This window comes from Pyxicephalus adspersus, chromosome Z (genome assembly GCF_032062135.1).
Source record: "Pyxicephalus adspersus chromosome Z, UCB_Pads_2.0, whole genome shotgun sequence".
Classification (NCBI taxonomy): domain Eukaryota; kingdom Metazoa; phylum Chordata; class Amphibia; order Anura; family Pyxicephalidae; genus Pyxicephalus; species Pyxicephalus adspersus.
Window position 1 is genome coordinate 62,521,079 of NC_092871.1, and position 14,748 is coordinate 62,535,826.

Consider the following 14,748-nt stretch of genomic DNA (forward strand, 5'->3'; position numbering starts at 1 on the left):
AATGGCAATTGGAAATGCCAAGAGCATAAAATTAAACTGATGACATGGATTTTCAACCAACACAGCAGCGGTCAATTTTAAGCAGCAATATTCCTACCTCTGCAGCTGAGAAAAAGGACTCATCAGATATGGTGCTGATCTCATCATCCATCAGCAACATCCTCTTGCCTTCCAGATGAGGAAACATTAATGCTACTTCTACATATAGAAATAGAATTAGCATAAAGAATATTAGGTGCATCATGTGACCAAAAGAATATTTATACTTCAATTTTTTAAAAATCAAACTTTATAGTTCAAACTTTAAAAATCCTAACAGCAGGCACTAATAGGCACCAACCTGAACTGGGGTCTTAGTATAGCAACTTCCATATCTAAAGTCATTTTTCTACTCCCTTTCCATGCAATACCTAGGGTAGGGAGCTGAAACTTTTTTAGGCGGAACTCACAGGAATAAATGTTTTCTTTATCATCGCGTGTATTATCATAGAGAAGATTGGTTAGTAGCCAATCACCTCCTAAAACCTGGATATAGACAACACTGTGCCCTACAACTGTATATATGCAGTGCATTTTACTGCTACTCTCATTCAGTTTGGAGTGGGATTTGATGATGCCACTGCTGCTTATTGTTCCACTTGCTGAAGAGAAGAAGTCATGTCTGACACCCTGCAGTACAATGTCTCTGCTTCATTCATTCTGTAGGGTATGTCATCACCTGTCATAAAGGGGCAGCTCAAACATGAGAAAACAAAGTTCTGAATGTACACCAAATTGACCACCTCCACCTGGAGATACTGGGTCTGATTTATTAAAGCCCTCAAAGGCTGGAGAGGATACACTTTCTACAGTGAAGCTGGTTGATCCAGCAAACCTGGAATGGATTTCTTAAAAATAATTTGTTAGCAAATGTTTTTAATTGTAGGCCAGATCCATTCAAGGTTTGCTGGATCACCCAGCTTCACTGATGAAAGTGTATACTCCAGCCTTGGAGAGCTTTTAAAAACCAGGCCCACTGTGTGAGTTGAGTTAGTAAAAGGGAAAAAAATCAGCTGAAGGGAATCTACGGACAATACTAATGACCAATTATTTGGCACCACTTGACCTTTTTTTTTTTTTTTTTTTTAATATAACTTACGAAGTTCAGGTCCTCATCAATCATTTAATTGAATGTGAATCTGCAGATTACATAATAAACATTAAAACTTTTGAAACTATAAGCTGCAAACTGACATTACCAGTAACAAAGCATTAGTTTTCTTTATTGTATTTTTTCTGTTTTTTTTTTACACAATATAATATAATATCTTAATATCCTACAACTCATTAAGCCATTCGTCTTCACTGAAAAAAAGCTAAATTCTGTTAGGAAAGTAAAATTTGCCTGCTCCGTACATGTAGGAAGATGTGTTGTGCTTAATGTCCATATGCAATATTTCAACATTACTACCAGATTCAAAAATAAAAAACAAATGCTTTATTACATAAATGTATATCATAAATATATATATATATATATCCCAATGCTGGGCTTTGTCATGTAGAGGTAGAGACAGTCAAAAGCTCTGACACAGACCAGTACTGAACTTACATGAATCACGGCATCAGCAGGTAAACAAGGTGAAGGGTAAGCATGGGTAAGTATTTTTAACTATTTGGATGGAAGGGGGTGGACTGCCAATAGAACCAAGCACTTTGCTTATTCAGGTTCACACTAATTAGTGGTTTATCTGAACAGAATGGGTGGGAAGTGTAACTGTTCACTGTCCAACAACTGACCAGTCAAAAAGATTTTTCATTCTACAGAAGTTTCAAATCTTTATTTCTGAAAAACAAGACTAATGTTTTGAAAAGACACATAACACATTCAGATTACAGAATAGTTACCCAAGTCCATCAACATGCTATCATGAGGCATGGTGGTGCCAAACTCTTCCTGCAGATTATAGGCACGGCTCAGCAAGGCTTCTAACTTGCCTGACAACTCTTTGCTCTGTGAAACCTAAAACAAGAACATTATAATATCCTTAAAAACATTTATGATAATGTCCACTAAAACAAATGTTAATATCAGCTGTGAATGCTGAATTGCCCATTCTGTAGCTGGAAACAACATTTATTTAAAAAAGGATATTACTGGTGAATGGAAAAGAGGTGTAAGCTGCTTGTGAAATTACAGCCTGCATTTTCAACCACTTGTTCATGATCAATTTAATTTTTTAAATTGTAATTTTTTTTTTAACAATAACATTTTTACAAGATATTAAAAAAGGACAAAAAGGAACAGAAACCAGAAAAGAAAGAACATTACAAACAAGGAATACACTAATGGGAAACATGGGGTACACAAGCAGTCCAAAATGAACAAAGTGATTATTAGGCACTGAAAGATTCATATTCAACACAGTGTAAACCAATCAAATACAGAACAACCCTGTTCACCCAGCAGATGAACAGTAAAGACAATACTGGTAGTCAAATCACCCTCTCGTATAGTTTAATTGCACAAGTAACTTAAAAAATCATGAAGAATTCAGTGCCCAAGCTAGTACAGGATCTGGGAGGGGATTTAGAGGTAGAGGAAAGTTTGTTCCCTAAGTTCAGTATAGGAGTGTTAGACTAAGAGACTCATATTATTAAGCCCCCTAGCGTTCTAATGCTGTCAGTTTTTTGATGCAAAAAGTGATCCTATTTTTTTTGCATAGAAATTTTTGTTTATATTGTGGGCTTGTAATTCTTGGGATTAACTCCCGGGTATGATAATTATATTTATTTAATATATTATAATCATAAATTATATTATAATACATAATTATAAATAATAATTTTATATAATAAAATAATGAAATAATAGACAACAATGTAATCTAAAAATAAAATATAAAATTAAAAATGTACTTTTATTTTTTTTTCATGTTGTGTGGTGTTTCTGTACTGTAAAAACCATTTAAAAGCAGATTACATTGTAATCTGCTTTTAAAATTCCCGCCTGGCCACAACCCTCGACGGACTGGGACCCGGGCATCACACCAGGACCATCTGGAGCGTGGGGCAAAGGTAAGGGGGGCTCTTAAAGTTACCCCGAGTGTGACTCGGGATTACCACTTTTTGCAAGTAAAAGCCACCCCGAGTCACACTCGGGATTACCGCTAGGGGGGTTAATTGAATATTCATCCCAGGCCTCCATGTCTATTCAAATTTGTCTAACTTATCATTTACCAATGGAGAGATACTCAATCATAAGGCGCACATCCTGAATGCGCTTGTATAGGTTTTTCCATAAAGGGAGGATGGGTGGACTTCAAATTGGCAGAAATAAATGAGCGGGCTGCTACTAGAATATGTGAAATCAGTTTATGGGTAGGTTTAGGTAAACCAGTGACAGAGAGACCTAGAGGGTCCATCATAACCAGCTGGCGTGTAACATTTGTGAGGAGCTGGTTACCTGGGGCCCAATATTCCTGAATAAGGGCAGTACCAGAGAATTTATTCCAGGGTACCTCTATGGGAGTCACACCTCCAGCAGACTGGACAAGTAAGGGGTGGTGCTAATCCTGTCCCATAAACATATCAGGTGGAGCCGCTGCCCTAAACATGTAAATTGTTGGTCATGTAAAGGTCAGTAGAAAGCTAGGCTTTTGTGCAGCAAATAAAGATTGTATTGTGAGTAAAGAATAACATGAAATAAAAACTTTCATATGTAATCAATATACAGTGCTTTCTTGGTCATTCCCATTATCAGGTCATGGGATATTTGACCAACTGGCTAGACATAATAATCCCTGATCATGCCTCAAGAGACATACAGAGAACGTTTATCTGACTGTATAGCAAGGATACAATGAAATAATTCAGAGCTTGTTCAAAGATACATGGTAATACTAATACATCATTCAAAACTAGTTAGTAAGCTTGGTCATACATAAAAAGGTAATACATGGAAAAATAAATTGTTTAATCACAAATCCATAAATTGTTGATAAATAAATGTTTTACTAATGTGTTTAAAGTTGTAGGTTGTCTCTTATATTGTTGGATATTTGTTTGGATGTGAATAAATGTGTGTTGATACGTGGTGTGTTGTATATTTACGTGTTTCAATAGAATGTATTTTGAAAATGTGATATGTACAAATGGTATTTCATTTGATTATTTACTCACAATACAATCTTTATATGCCGCACAAAACCCTAGCTTTCTCCTGTCCTTTCTTTAACAATTTACAGACTGGACTGGAACCTAGTAACAGGCAATGTAAAACAACTGGTGTGTGCTATCTAAGGATAACTTTGTACAGGTTTACATAGATGAACTGGACTGAACTTAGAATAGGGGCCCTCTCCACATAATATTTCAAAAAAGGTTTGGTCCGAAAACCAGGGTGAGGAGTGAAGGTAGAGAGCATAGTGCTGTATCTGCAGATAGGCATAAAAAAAGACAGTGATCCATCGGGTCTTTGCCCAGCTTGGGCACCCGCATTTTTTGGGAGCTTAACATGGAGGGGAGGGATTGGTTTACCTGTTGTTGAAAGTTACCAAAATTGATATGAATATGACTTGTATGTAAGGATAATTCTGCCTCATTGAAAACAAGCTTCAAACCTCATTATCTGTGGAGACAAATGCAGTCCCTAAAACAACCATCAAGGGATTGCTGAGAAGAGACAGTGATTGATCTTCCATGAGTGGATGCCTGAGGATCATTAACACCTTGGCCAGTTTGACCGCCTAGTGGTAGTTCCTGCCCAAACCAGTTTACTATTGCTTCAGTCTTCCTGGAGAAGGCAGGAGCCAGTGGCAGCAATCTCTAGATTGGGATAATGACAAACTGTGTAATCTCTTGATCAAGACTTCACCAAGGATTAATCAACAATGTGATTTGCTCTGGAATGGTTCAAGATGGGAGTGGTTCAAGCAAGGAAAACCCTGGTGTGAATGGTTGTGTGAATGAGAGAATCACCATGTGCTAGAGATAGAGCTGGACCCCTTTCTGCTCCCTTCCTATATACCCTTTACCTTTATATGTATATAATATACTAAGCTGTAAATAAACCTTACCCTTTTGTAAGATCTATTGGTCCTTCTTTGAAAATAAGGCACCCCAAACAGAGCACATTCTACACCTTTCATAAAATCATTGAAAAGATCCGATAGGTGGGGCAATAGATCAGCTAGATACAGGGGAGTTTTTGGATGGCAGTTGTTTTTGATAGATTAGCGTTCTCCTGCTCTGTATTGTGACCGTTGAGCATCTCCAAAAGTGTTCATCTGTAATCATAGGTAATTTAAAACCTGATAAATATGAATCTATCTTGGTCTGCAACGAAGTTCCATAAGAGATTTTGGGTCTGGTGTACATTTGATATAGTCTTTTATAATAGGGCTCAAAATGGGAAGCTCTTTGGAAGGGATCATAAAAGGAGACCACATTCTCATCCTGGACAAAATTATAGGAAAGATTCTTAGTCATGTAACCTACTCATCATGGCAGTCTGTCACATATCTTTTAATGTTTTACTTAGAAGAAAAGGCAGTTAAGTCCTGGTAAACCCTTCTAAACTAACCTCATCTACTGTGTGAACACGTATTCTTTGATCAGCTGAAACATTTTTTTTGTTTACTTGAAGTTAACCCATGGTAGTATAGATGACATTGGTTAAGATTGCCTATATTCCATTTCATATCATAAAGGAACAAGTATTGCTAAAGACCTACTAGCTTATAGTTTCCATACACCGTACTCGCGCTTGCAAACAAGCAAACAGACCTGTATGCATTTTGGAAGATGCGGTTCTACACCGTGAAGCTGTATCTGTGTTCACAAACAGTGATTATAGTTGCATGGGTTAATTCCTATATTTCATCCCACTATTTACAATGAGGAACACACACTACACTTCTAACAAGAGAAGGACATGGTAATACCTTCTTTTTCAATAACAGCCTCCGTATCCAAAAGGGGATCCCCAAAATTCAAAAGCTGGTAGAAGCATCTATTTGGATATGAATTTAGCAGAGATATCTCCATATACAGAAGCAACATATTCACCTGTGACTGACTGAATGTGTTCAAAGCAGTTCTATCCATGCCAAGCCTAGAAAACAGTAGACCAGTGTCCACATTCTAAAATCAGATTGGTTTTAACTGGTTCAGATCAAAGGAAACCTGAAAAGAATCGACTTGTGTATATGTGTCCTTATATAAAGAACAGTGGTTACACTTTAAAGGAATACAATTAGTGCGGTCTAATACTTCCTGAGAACTTACCACCAGAAAACTCTCAGACATGCTGCGTTCATGGAGTTCACTGCCATGAGCAGTAGGGGGGCTGGAGCTACATCGCTGGCCTATGTTCAAAGCCTGCTCCCACTTATGCAGAGCCTCTTCAAACAGCTCCATTCCTAACCACCAACACAACAAACAGTGGTGTCAATTTGTTACTATTCACAAGAGGAATGCATATGCTTACATAAACAGCAGGCTACCATACACACAAAAGGAAATTAAAAGGGTAAATAACCTTTCACATAAAGTATACCTACTTTGTTTTCAATGCCCCCACTTTTAAACCACCTTCTCCTGTCTGATTTCTTAAGAGGTTTCTACAGCCGCAGCTCACCGCGTTTACCTTGCCAGCCCCAATCTTCCCACAGTTTGCATCTGTGCAGTCTATCAGCAGTGACTAATATAGCATTGTTTCTGCCTTTGATTATAAAAATATGATACAGGCTGGCAGGAGGTAAAATTGCAGTGGGTCAGAGTTGTGGGCATTTGATATGTATTCAGCTTTGGTCGGGAAAAAACAAAAGACAAAAACTTTGGGAAAAAACTGGCAATAAGGAACTGGAAACAAAACTCAAAGATTCAAATTTTGTGCTTGGAGGTAATAAAATTATAAAAAAGGTCTAGTAATAAGCTTCTGGCTGTCTAAGGAAAGCCTGTCATGAGAAAAATTTGGAGGCGGCCATTGCTTACATCTCCTTCTAAAAGACAGTTGCTTGGCTGTGATTTTGGCCCTTTTTTATTTAAATTCTAGAAGTCTGGAATCCTCAAAGTAGTCAATATTACCAAAAAGGGGTCACTACAATTATCCAGGGACGTGAAAAATAGTTGGGGATCAAGGAAAGGGTGGTAGTAAATGTAAATGTCTGGGAGACAACTATCTGACCTTGAACTCCAACTAACTTATCTTGGGCAACAGAATCACTTTACAGCCCTAATCATAAATTACATGCAAGTTATTAGAACTACACCAAAAATGCAGCACATAAAAATACCTTGAATATACAGATTTTCTGCATTAGAATCATCCTTGGTGAACTGTTCATCCATCTCTTGGGATCCCCATGGTTCCAGTGATGGGGCATTTGCACTGGAGGAGTTCACTGCTACTACCTGCCCAATAGCAAAAATTAGAAAAGAATACAACATATAATATGAACTCTAGAAAAGTACACTGTTGAAATGCATAGGGCTTTTTCACCTGCTAAAGTATTTGTATTTTTGTCCAACCAGTTTTGAGATTTACAAAGCTCAACCAGACACCAGTTGGTGCTGCAGTTATGTAATACAATCTAGTTCAGCTAGCCTTGGAGTGAAGAACATCAGCATACTGATTAGGTATTATTTATTTTGATTTCTCCAAATATTAAAAGTTAACTGGCATCACAAAGCACTGTAACTATAGCACATGACTTGCACCAAAGACTGACTTTCCCAATCACCATGTGAGTTCTGCTGTAAAAAGGAAATAGAGGGGATTCATATCACAACAAACATAAGTATGTACACTGCATTTCAAACATCTAATCATCCTAATATATATATATATATATATATATATATATATATATATATATGAGCTTCTGACAATTTTCAAGATGGTGGCTCCCAGTTGCTGATTCAATCCTACAAGTAGGACTTTTACAGGCCCATAAAAAGCAAACAAATAAATGCACATTCTTTGGGAAAAATTGATATTGTTAACAGATCTAACTAGTCACTCCTGGTGGGAGTGAGTGATTAGGCAGAACCTGACCTGTCACCACTCACCTCCTTGTCTTTCCCTAACCCATTCTTTTTCATTGACAATTTGCAGAACTGACGGCTCTACAGTGTTCCGCAAACAGGTTTCACAGAAAGTGGCAAGACTGCACTTAGAAAATTACTCTGAAGGATAGGGGCAGATTCGGCTAAAAAGCATTCTGTCAACAAATCTAGTACCAGGAGAGCTTATAAGAAAGGTAAACAAAGACCAACTCAGAAGTATTCCACAGTGTCATAATTAAATCTAATGAACAAGGCAACCTATGCCAACATAAAAATAAAAATACCCTGCAGCAACAAGACTTACAGAAGGCAGATTGTGAGTAGAACTTGAGTGCTTGCTTGGCTCTAAAGAGGACTCTGGACTCTGTACTCTGCGGGAGCATCCTGAAAGATCAGATATAAGACAGAAGAAGAACAGAATAGGATAAAAAGGCTGTTAAGAGAACACCCTCAGAATTCTACTAATAGAGTATTGAGCACTACTAGCTTAATTGAAACACAGCAAGTAAATACTTCTACAATGATAAATGTCCATTTACTGATTGGAGCTTGGTCTGTCTGACCTAAAAAAAAGTATTAACCTGCCCTCTCTCTCTGTGTGTTCTTTAGGATTGTGCAGCATTTCTCTGGCCTTGCAAAGTTCTTTACAGTAATTTCTTGCTGGTAACTGTTCATTGTACTGTGTGTTTCAGCCATCCTTGGAAACATTGGTCACTTTAATGTTTTTTAGATATACAAGTAAATGTGATCACCAAACAAATTCTTTAATTATTATCATATTATTTATATAATAATTATAATACCAAATGTGTAATACATTTACATTAATGTTTCCATGCATAGAAAGGTCTGTAAGGGCCAATTCATATTACCACATTTAAGTATTATGTGTTACTACTGGTCATGAGAGCAACAAATTAGTGCATTGTCTTTTTTTTTTTTTTTTTTGAAAGATTACAAGCCTATAGAACAGATGCATTACAGTGTACTACAAAACATCAGTTGTGATGGGAAGTGTTACTGGCAGGATCACAAGATAAAAATAAAAAGATTTTAAAAAATGCAGCTACCACACAATGGTATTCTTCAGTTTAAAATACTGTAACATAGTACTATTTATGTTCATCACCATATATGCCTGACAAGCCCAGATACATGAAATACAAAGTTCAATAACATGAAACAAAGGTGTCTGCTTCATATGTTATCTAGACATTATATGCAAACATGAATTTAATGTAACAAACTATTTCAGCTTTTATTACTGCCCCCACTGATTTCTACTTCCTGTTTCAGCAAATTGAGCCAACAAAGAGGAGAAATGAATACACGCCAGTATTCCCGCTAGAAAAAGTTTAAATTGGGTGGGAAGAAGTTGTAATTGGGTGTCAGCCTCTGTATAGGGAACCAACTTTCAGTTACCATCCAAAAAGGTGGTTAATAGGCAAAAAGAGGCTGGGGAGAAAACTGCACAAAAAAAAAAAAAAAAAAAAACATTTTTTTTCAGAGAATTTTAAAAAAATATCAACCATCTATGCCTAGTACTGCTCAACAAATGATTGTACAAAATATGTTAAATTATACCAGAAAGAGGTAAACTACGTCACAAATGTAGCTGTAATTTTAGCTTAAAGAGGAACTATACTCAAAACTCAAAAAATAAAAACACACAACTTTAAACACGCAGGGCAGTCCAATCAGTCCGGGGGTGTCCGGCATCAGGTCCTGCGTCGTCTTGGCATCCGTCTTCTCTTCCGGGTTCTTCATCCTACGTCACTTCACCCAGGCGCGAGATCGGGTGACGTAGGATGAAAAAAAATTTGCCAATCTTGCGCACGCAAAAAGGCTCCTTCTGCGCATGTCTGACGTAGGTATCCGGGAGGCTTTGCAGTGCCATTCATTCTCGACCACCTAGGCGGCCGAGAATTAGGTGGCGGTGCTGCACCTACAAAAAAAAAAAAAAAAAAAAAAAAAAAAAAAAACAATTTTTACCTTACATAAAGGGTTCTCTACCCTTTTATGTAAATTCTGAGTTTTGTTATGCTTTAAACACGTTATAGGTTTTGCAATTAAAAGTGTGGGCCAGGGACTTGCCTTTCTTTACAGAAGAGGTGCGTCTGACAGGTAAGACAGCTTTAGGTACCCCCCCTGGTTTCAGGCCTCCACTCTCCACTGTAATCTGTTTCTTCTTATGTTTTCTTCTTTTCAGCTGATGGGCTGCTAGAGCCAGGGCTACTGTGCCGATCGCAGTTGCAAAGAGGACTTTGCGGAGGCTGGGGGACAGCTTCAACTGGGAGAATGTGGTCTGTAAAGGCAAAATGAACCCACAAGAAACAATTACTGTGGTGTAAATCAGTCTTTGCATCTGAGCATTGTAAGTGGCATATGTGTTGTGCAGGGGGACAACAGCTTGGGACATATAACAGACAAAAATCATTGCACATGTGATGTACAAAATTGGTGCATTTTTTATGCAATGAGATTTTAGTCCAAAAAAAGGCACTGCTTTGTTAGTCCTAAGAGGTAGTCAGGAGAAAACTGGATATATGTATTTTTCAGCTGCCTGTGACTAATCAGTAAAAAGAGGAGCAGTAGAAATGAACTTTTCTTTCCATTACTCTTTTTTCCCCTTGTTATATTGGTTTGTGTCAGTACTGACTGACTCACTGTACTGCTTCGTCCTCTCACACTGCAGCCCACCTGTACAGGAACAGAGACTAATATCAGGTAAATGTACATTTTTAAATAAAATACATTTAATATTGTATTATTGATTAGAAATCTGTAATGTGTGTCTTTTCTATTTGCCTCACATTCTGCCTGACCTTGAGACATCGGGATGAGTTACAAAGACATTCTTATCAAAGAAGCAAATTATTTTTTTTTTTTTTGCGTCGGCTAAAATGCTTACGGCTAAATAATTTGCCCTTACAGTGTGCTACACATTATTTTTCACAAATAATGCACCTAACGGCTGACAAATTATTCATTTTAAATGCATGACAACAGGTCAGAAAATGTGCATGTGCCCTTAATCTAAGCAGTTCACATGTGTTGTGGTGCCTTTAGTGTGGATACATAACCTATTACTGATTAAGTGCCCTGGAGTCCTATTTAGCGTCAATAGAGCAGTAATGAGCAGAATAAAACTTGTGTTATGGCAATAAATAAATGTGTACGGGTCCTCAAGAGAGCAAGATATGGCCCTAAAAATCAAAAATCTGGCTCAAACAATAAGGGACCAATCAGTAAACAACATTTTTTAGCCCATCAAGACCATCTTTCTCACACATGCATTAAGGAAACAAGCTGTAGAGAAGTAAAGGTTAACTAATTTCCCCCAATTTGCAAAAAGTGAAGGCTTAACTCTACAGAGAAGACCCTTTGTCTGACTGTTCGGTAAACTATGAGCTCCAAACCTTGCAGGTGTACAGAAAGCTAGTGGGTCTCAACCTAGGGCTCAGTAAGTGAAGAAGAAAATGGGACATTTCATCCAGATATTGCAGTCTGTTCCTTAGGCTTCTTTCTTTGTAGGAGTTGGTTACTCTTGCCATTCGGAGCATGTTGGATCAGAGGTTAGCACTCTGACCTTTGCAGCACTGGTCCTAGATTCTAATGCTGGACAGTACACTATCTGCATGGAGTTTGAAGGTTCTCCCTGTGTTTGCATGGGTTTCCTCCCACATTTCAATTGATATATGACATTTGACTGTGGTGTGGTCATTAGATTGTGATCCCCATTTGAAGGACAGTTAGTGATATGACAATGGACTGTGTAATATGTCAGCACAATTTATATTAGACTTATAATATTGTTTTTTACAAACAGTAAAACTCCTCAATCCACAAAGTATGATAAACACAGACATTAATGATAACAAAGAGCGTTTACCTGTCCAAAGGTTGTGTACAGGAACACTGGGATCTCTGCCACGGTCATAGCCAAGGCCTGAATAATGGACATGCCCTCTGCTCTCTGAAACGCCATATTGGTCAGTTAGGCAGTTTGTGGAGAAAAAAAATAATATTTAATGATGCGGAAATAAATCCCCCTAATTCTTGGTCAAACAACTGGCATGGATTAGGTGCAATTAAGGGTCCCATTTTCCAAACAAATTCTGAAAGAAAAAGAAAAGTATGAAAGTGAATGAAAAACTGACTCATATTTAGTATATTATAGTGCTGTAAATTAGAAACTGCAATTAATACATAAAAAAAAAGCATCTGCATCTCAGCATTGCTAACCATCCTACAGTCACATCCTGCCCATATACATTCAAGCAAATATAGTTTTTATTTCCAGCCATAAATTTTACCAACCAATTGCAAGGTCTTTCAGATCCAACTATAACTGTAGTGCAAGGGTCTGCCTAAATTGGGTTCAATGGACAAAAATCCAGTTTATATTAAACAAGACCTAGGAGCGTAATCTTTACCAACAAACCAGATTTAGGCTCTCATCTCCAAACCTACAAAGGGAAGCTGGGAGATAAAAGTCAATTGGTCACTAGAAAAAAGCAAAATCCATGTGGACTGCGCTCCCCATTACCGGGGAGTAAATCTCTTTTCTAAACTGAATCTAATGCTGAACAATTCCCCCAAAATCCGGGCAATCAATTCAATATTTGATATGATCAGATGACATCAATGACACAACAGTATTGATAAAGACATAGGTCAATTTCTGCCTGTGAAATGTCAGCATGGTGATATTTAGAAGCTACAATCTATTGATATTATGAAGGTCAATATTGATTATATCTATCAATATGGTATGATCTTGCGATAGTCCATGCCTGGTTATGCCATGGTAAAGAGGACCTGTCATTTAGTTGACTCAAGGCAAGGAGACACTGGGACCGATTTACTAAAGGAATTCAGGCTGTTCGTTGACAAAGTTAAATTATCACCTTGGAAGGAAAAATTCTATTGTCTACACATATCCCCAACCACCACCTTGTATACCCAGCCATGCTACATTGTTACCTTACCTGCACGGAGAATAAACAAATGACAAGGTTATCAAATATTCCTAAAAGACAGCGGTTGCCATCTGAAGGTCTGCAGATTTTTTTGGTGGTCCATTGTTCTGGCCAGTGCGATCCAAAGTGAGGTAAGAAGAAGGACCCCGCTGGGGGAGCGCAAGGGCCAGAGCTGCGGACCATGTCCCCCGTATGGATTGCAGGTTCAGTGGTTCGTAGGTCCGAAAAGGTTGGCAACCAGTGGTTAGGGATACACAGTTGTAAAACAATAATGAATTATAAAAAAATAAAACAGTGCAGGCACCATTCTGCTATTTTTGATGCACTCTGCTGAGGTAAACAGCTTATTCATATGGTGAGGCAGCCTTAAATCAACAGCATGATTTAGGATATACACACTTGGGTTTGCCATAAGAAAATGTTAAAAAAATTACATTTAGTTGATATAAGCAACATGAGAATGCAGGAGAACAGTGACACACAGCGTTATCACCCTTTAAAAGAAAATACCCTAAAAATACCTTTAGGGTAGGATCACCAAGAATATTTTTTTTTTAGGAAAAGTAACTACAACGAGAAAAAGAGCTGTGTGTAAATACAATGTGCATGTGGAAAATATTCAGCTTGCATACCATGGAGCAATAAGCCAGTTTCTGCATGTTCTCTGCAGCTTCCTCACGGGCCTGAGAAGCGGAAGTCATACTGCTCTGCATTCTAAGGATGACCATGGCTGTCTCTGAAGCATTCCCCGCTTCTCGCCTCCAGAAGGGCAGCGTCCCCTCCAACCTGGCGCAGCCGAACCCTGAAACCTGAGCGACAGCTCTCACAACCAATAGCCAGCGAGGATAGCACACATCTCTATTGTAATAGCCAATCCGCGTAGCTGCTTCGGTCTCGCGGTTGATATGATGAAGACGCTTCCTGGTCGGTGGATTCTCTGATTAGTGGATATAATGTCCTGACAATGTCCTGTCCTGGCCGTGGTAATATTTAACAGAACATCAGCATGTGAGAAAGTCAATGGCAGGGAAATGTGGAGGTTGTAAAAGAGGATTCTGGGGGTGATGTTCACACTCGATCCTCTCTGGCCTTCTCAGGGGAAGTGTTTCTGATTTTGTTTAAAGCTATTATAAAAAGGGTCATAATTTGGTGTCTGACCCCATAGTTAAAGTGGAACTAAACTAAAAAAAAAAAAAAAAAAACCTACCTTTAGTCCCGCAGATCCCTCGATCCATCAGCATGCCCGATTTTGTGCGCATAAGGAGCAGCCAGATCTTCCCAAAAGTCGTGACATAGATATCCCAGGAGGCAATGTGCACCCGTTCAGTCTTTAAAAAGGGGAGGAGCTGCGCCCTTTTTTTTATAACTTGTCTATCCTTTTATGTGAAGTGAGCATTTTGAGTTTAGGTCCACTTTAAATTCCACCAAAAGGTCCAAATCCAGCAAAAAGTTATTAGTATTGGAAGCTACTGGAAAGGCTGTAACTAATAATGCCTGTTTTATTGCTGTGGTAACTGTCCTTCTCATTCTGTCCTGGTGAGAAGAAATCTTAAGAACTGGGACATAGGAAGCAATAAAAGGCAAATAATTAAATGCAATGGGTCTTTGTCACTCTTGGAGAAACTTACTCTCACTTCCTGCCCCAAATGACACGTCACAAAGATAAGAAGACCATTGGGGGTGCTAAAAAACCTGACAATCGTTCTTATATTTCCCA

General features: G+C 38.2%; 1 protein-coding gene across 2 annotated transcripts in view; it reads right to left on the reverse strand.

The window, feature by feature from the left end:
- The window catches only part of MIGA2 (mitoguardin 2), a 36,264-nt gene extending 21,900 nt beyond the window's left edge, over positions 1-14,364 (reverse strand). Inside the window, exons 1-8 of one of the 2 annotated variants that reach the window (XM_072431027.1) lie at positions 14,239-14,364; positions 11,942-12,167; positions 10,144-10,354; positions 8,354-8,433; positions 7,278-7,395; positions 6,268-6,401; positions 1,888-2,002; positions 98-198 (exon numbers count right to left, since the gene is read on the reverse strand). In XM_072431027.1, coding sequence (XP_072287128.1) covers positions 98-198; positions 1,888-2,002; positions 6,268-6,401; positions 7,278-7,395; positions 8,354-8,433; positions 10,144-10,354; positions 11,942-12,037 — 855 coding nt within the window. In that variant the 5' untranslated portion in view covers positions 12,038-12,167; positions 14,239-14,364. Of the gene's footprint in view, positions 1-97; positions 199-1,887; positions 2,003-6,267; positions 6,402-7,277; positions 7,396-8,353; positions 8,434-10,143; positions 10,355-11,941; positions 12,168-13,663; positions 13,944-14,238 lie in introns of those variants that run through there. The other variant, XM_072431026.1, reaches the window with a different exon arrangement.
- Positions 14,365-14,748: the final 384 nt, after the last annotated feature.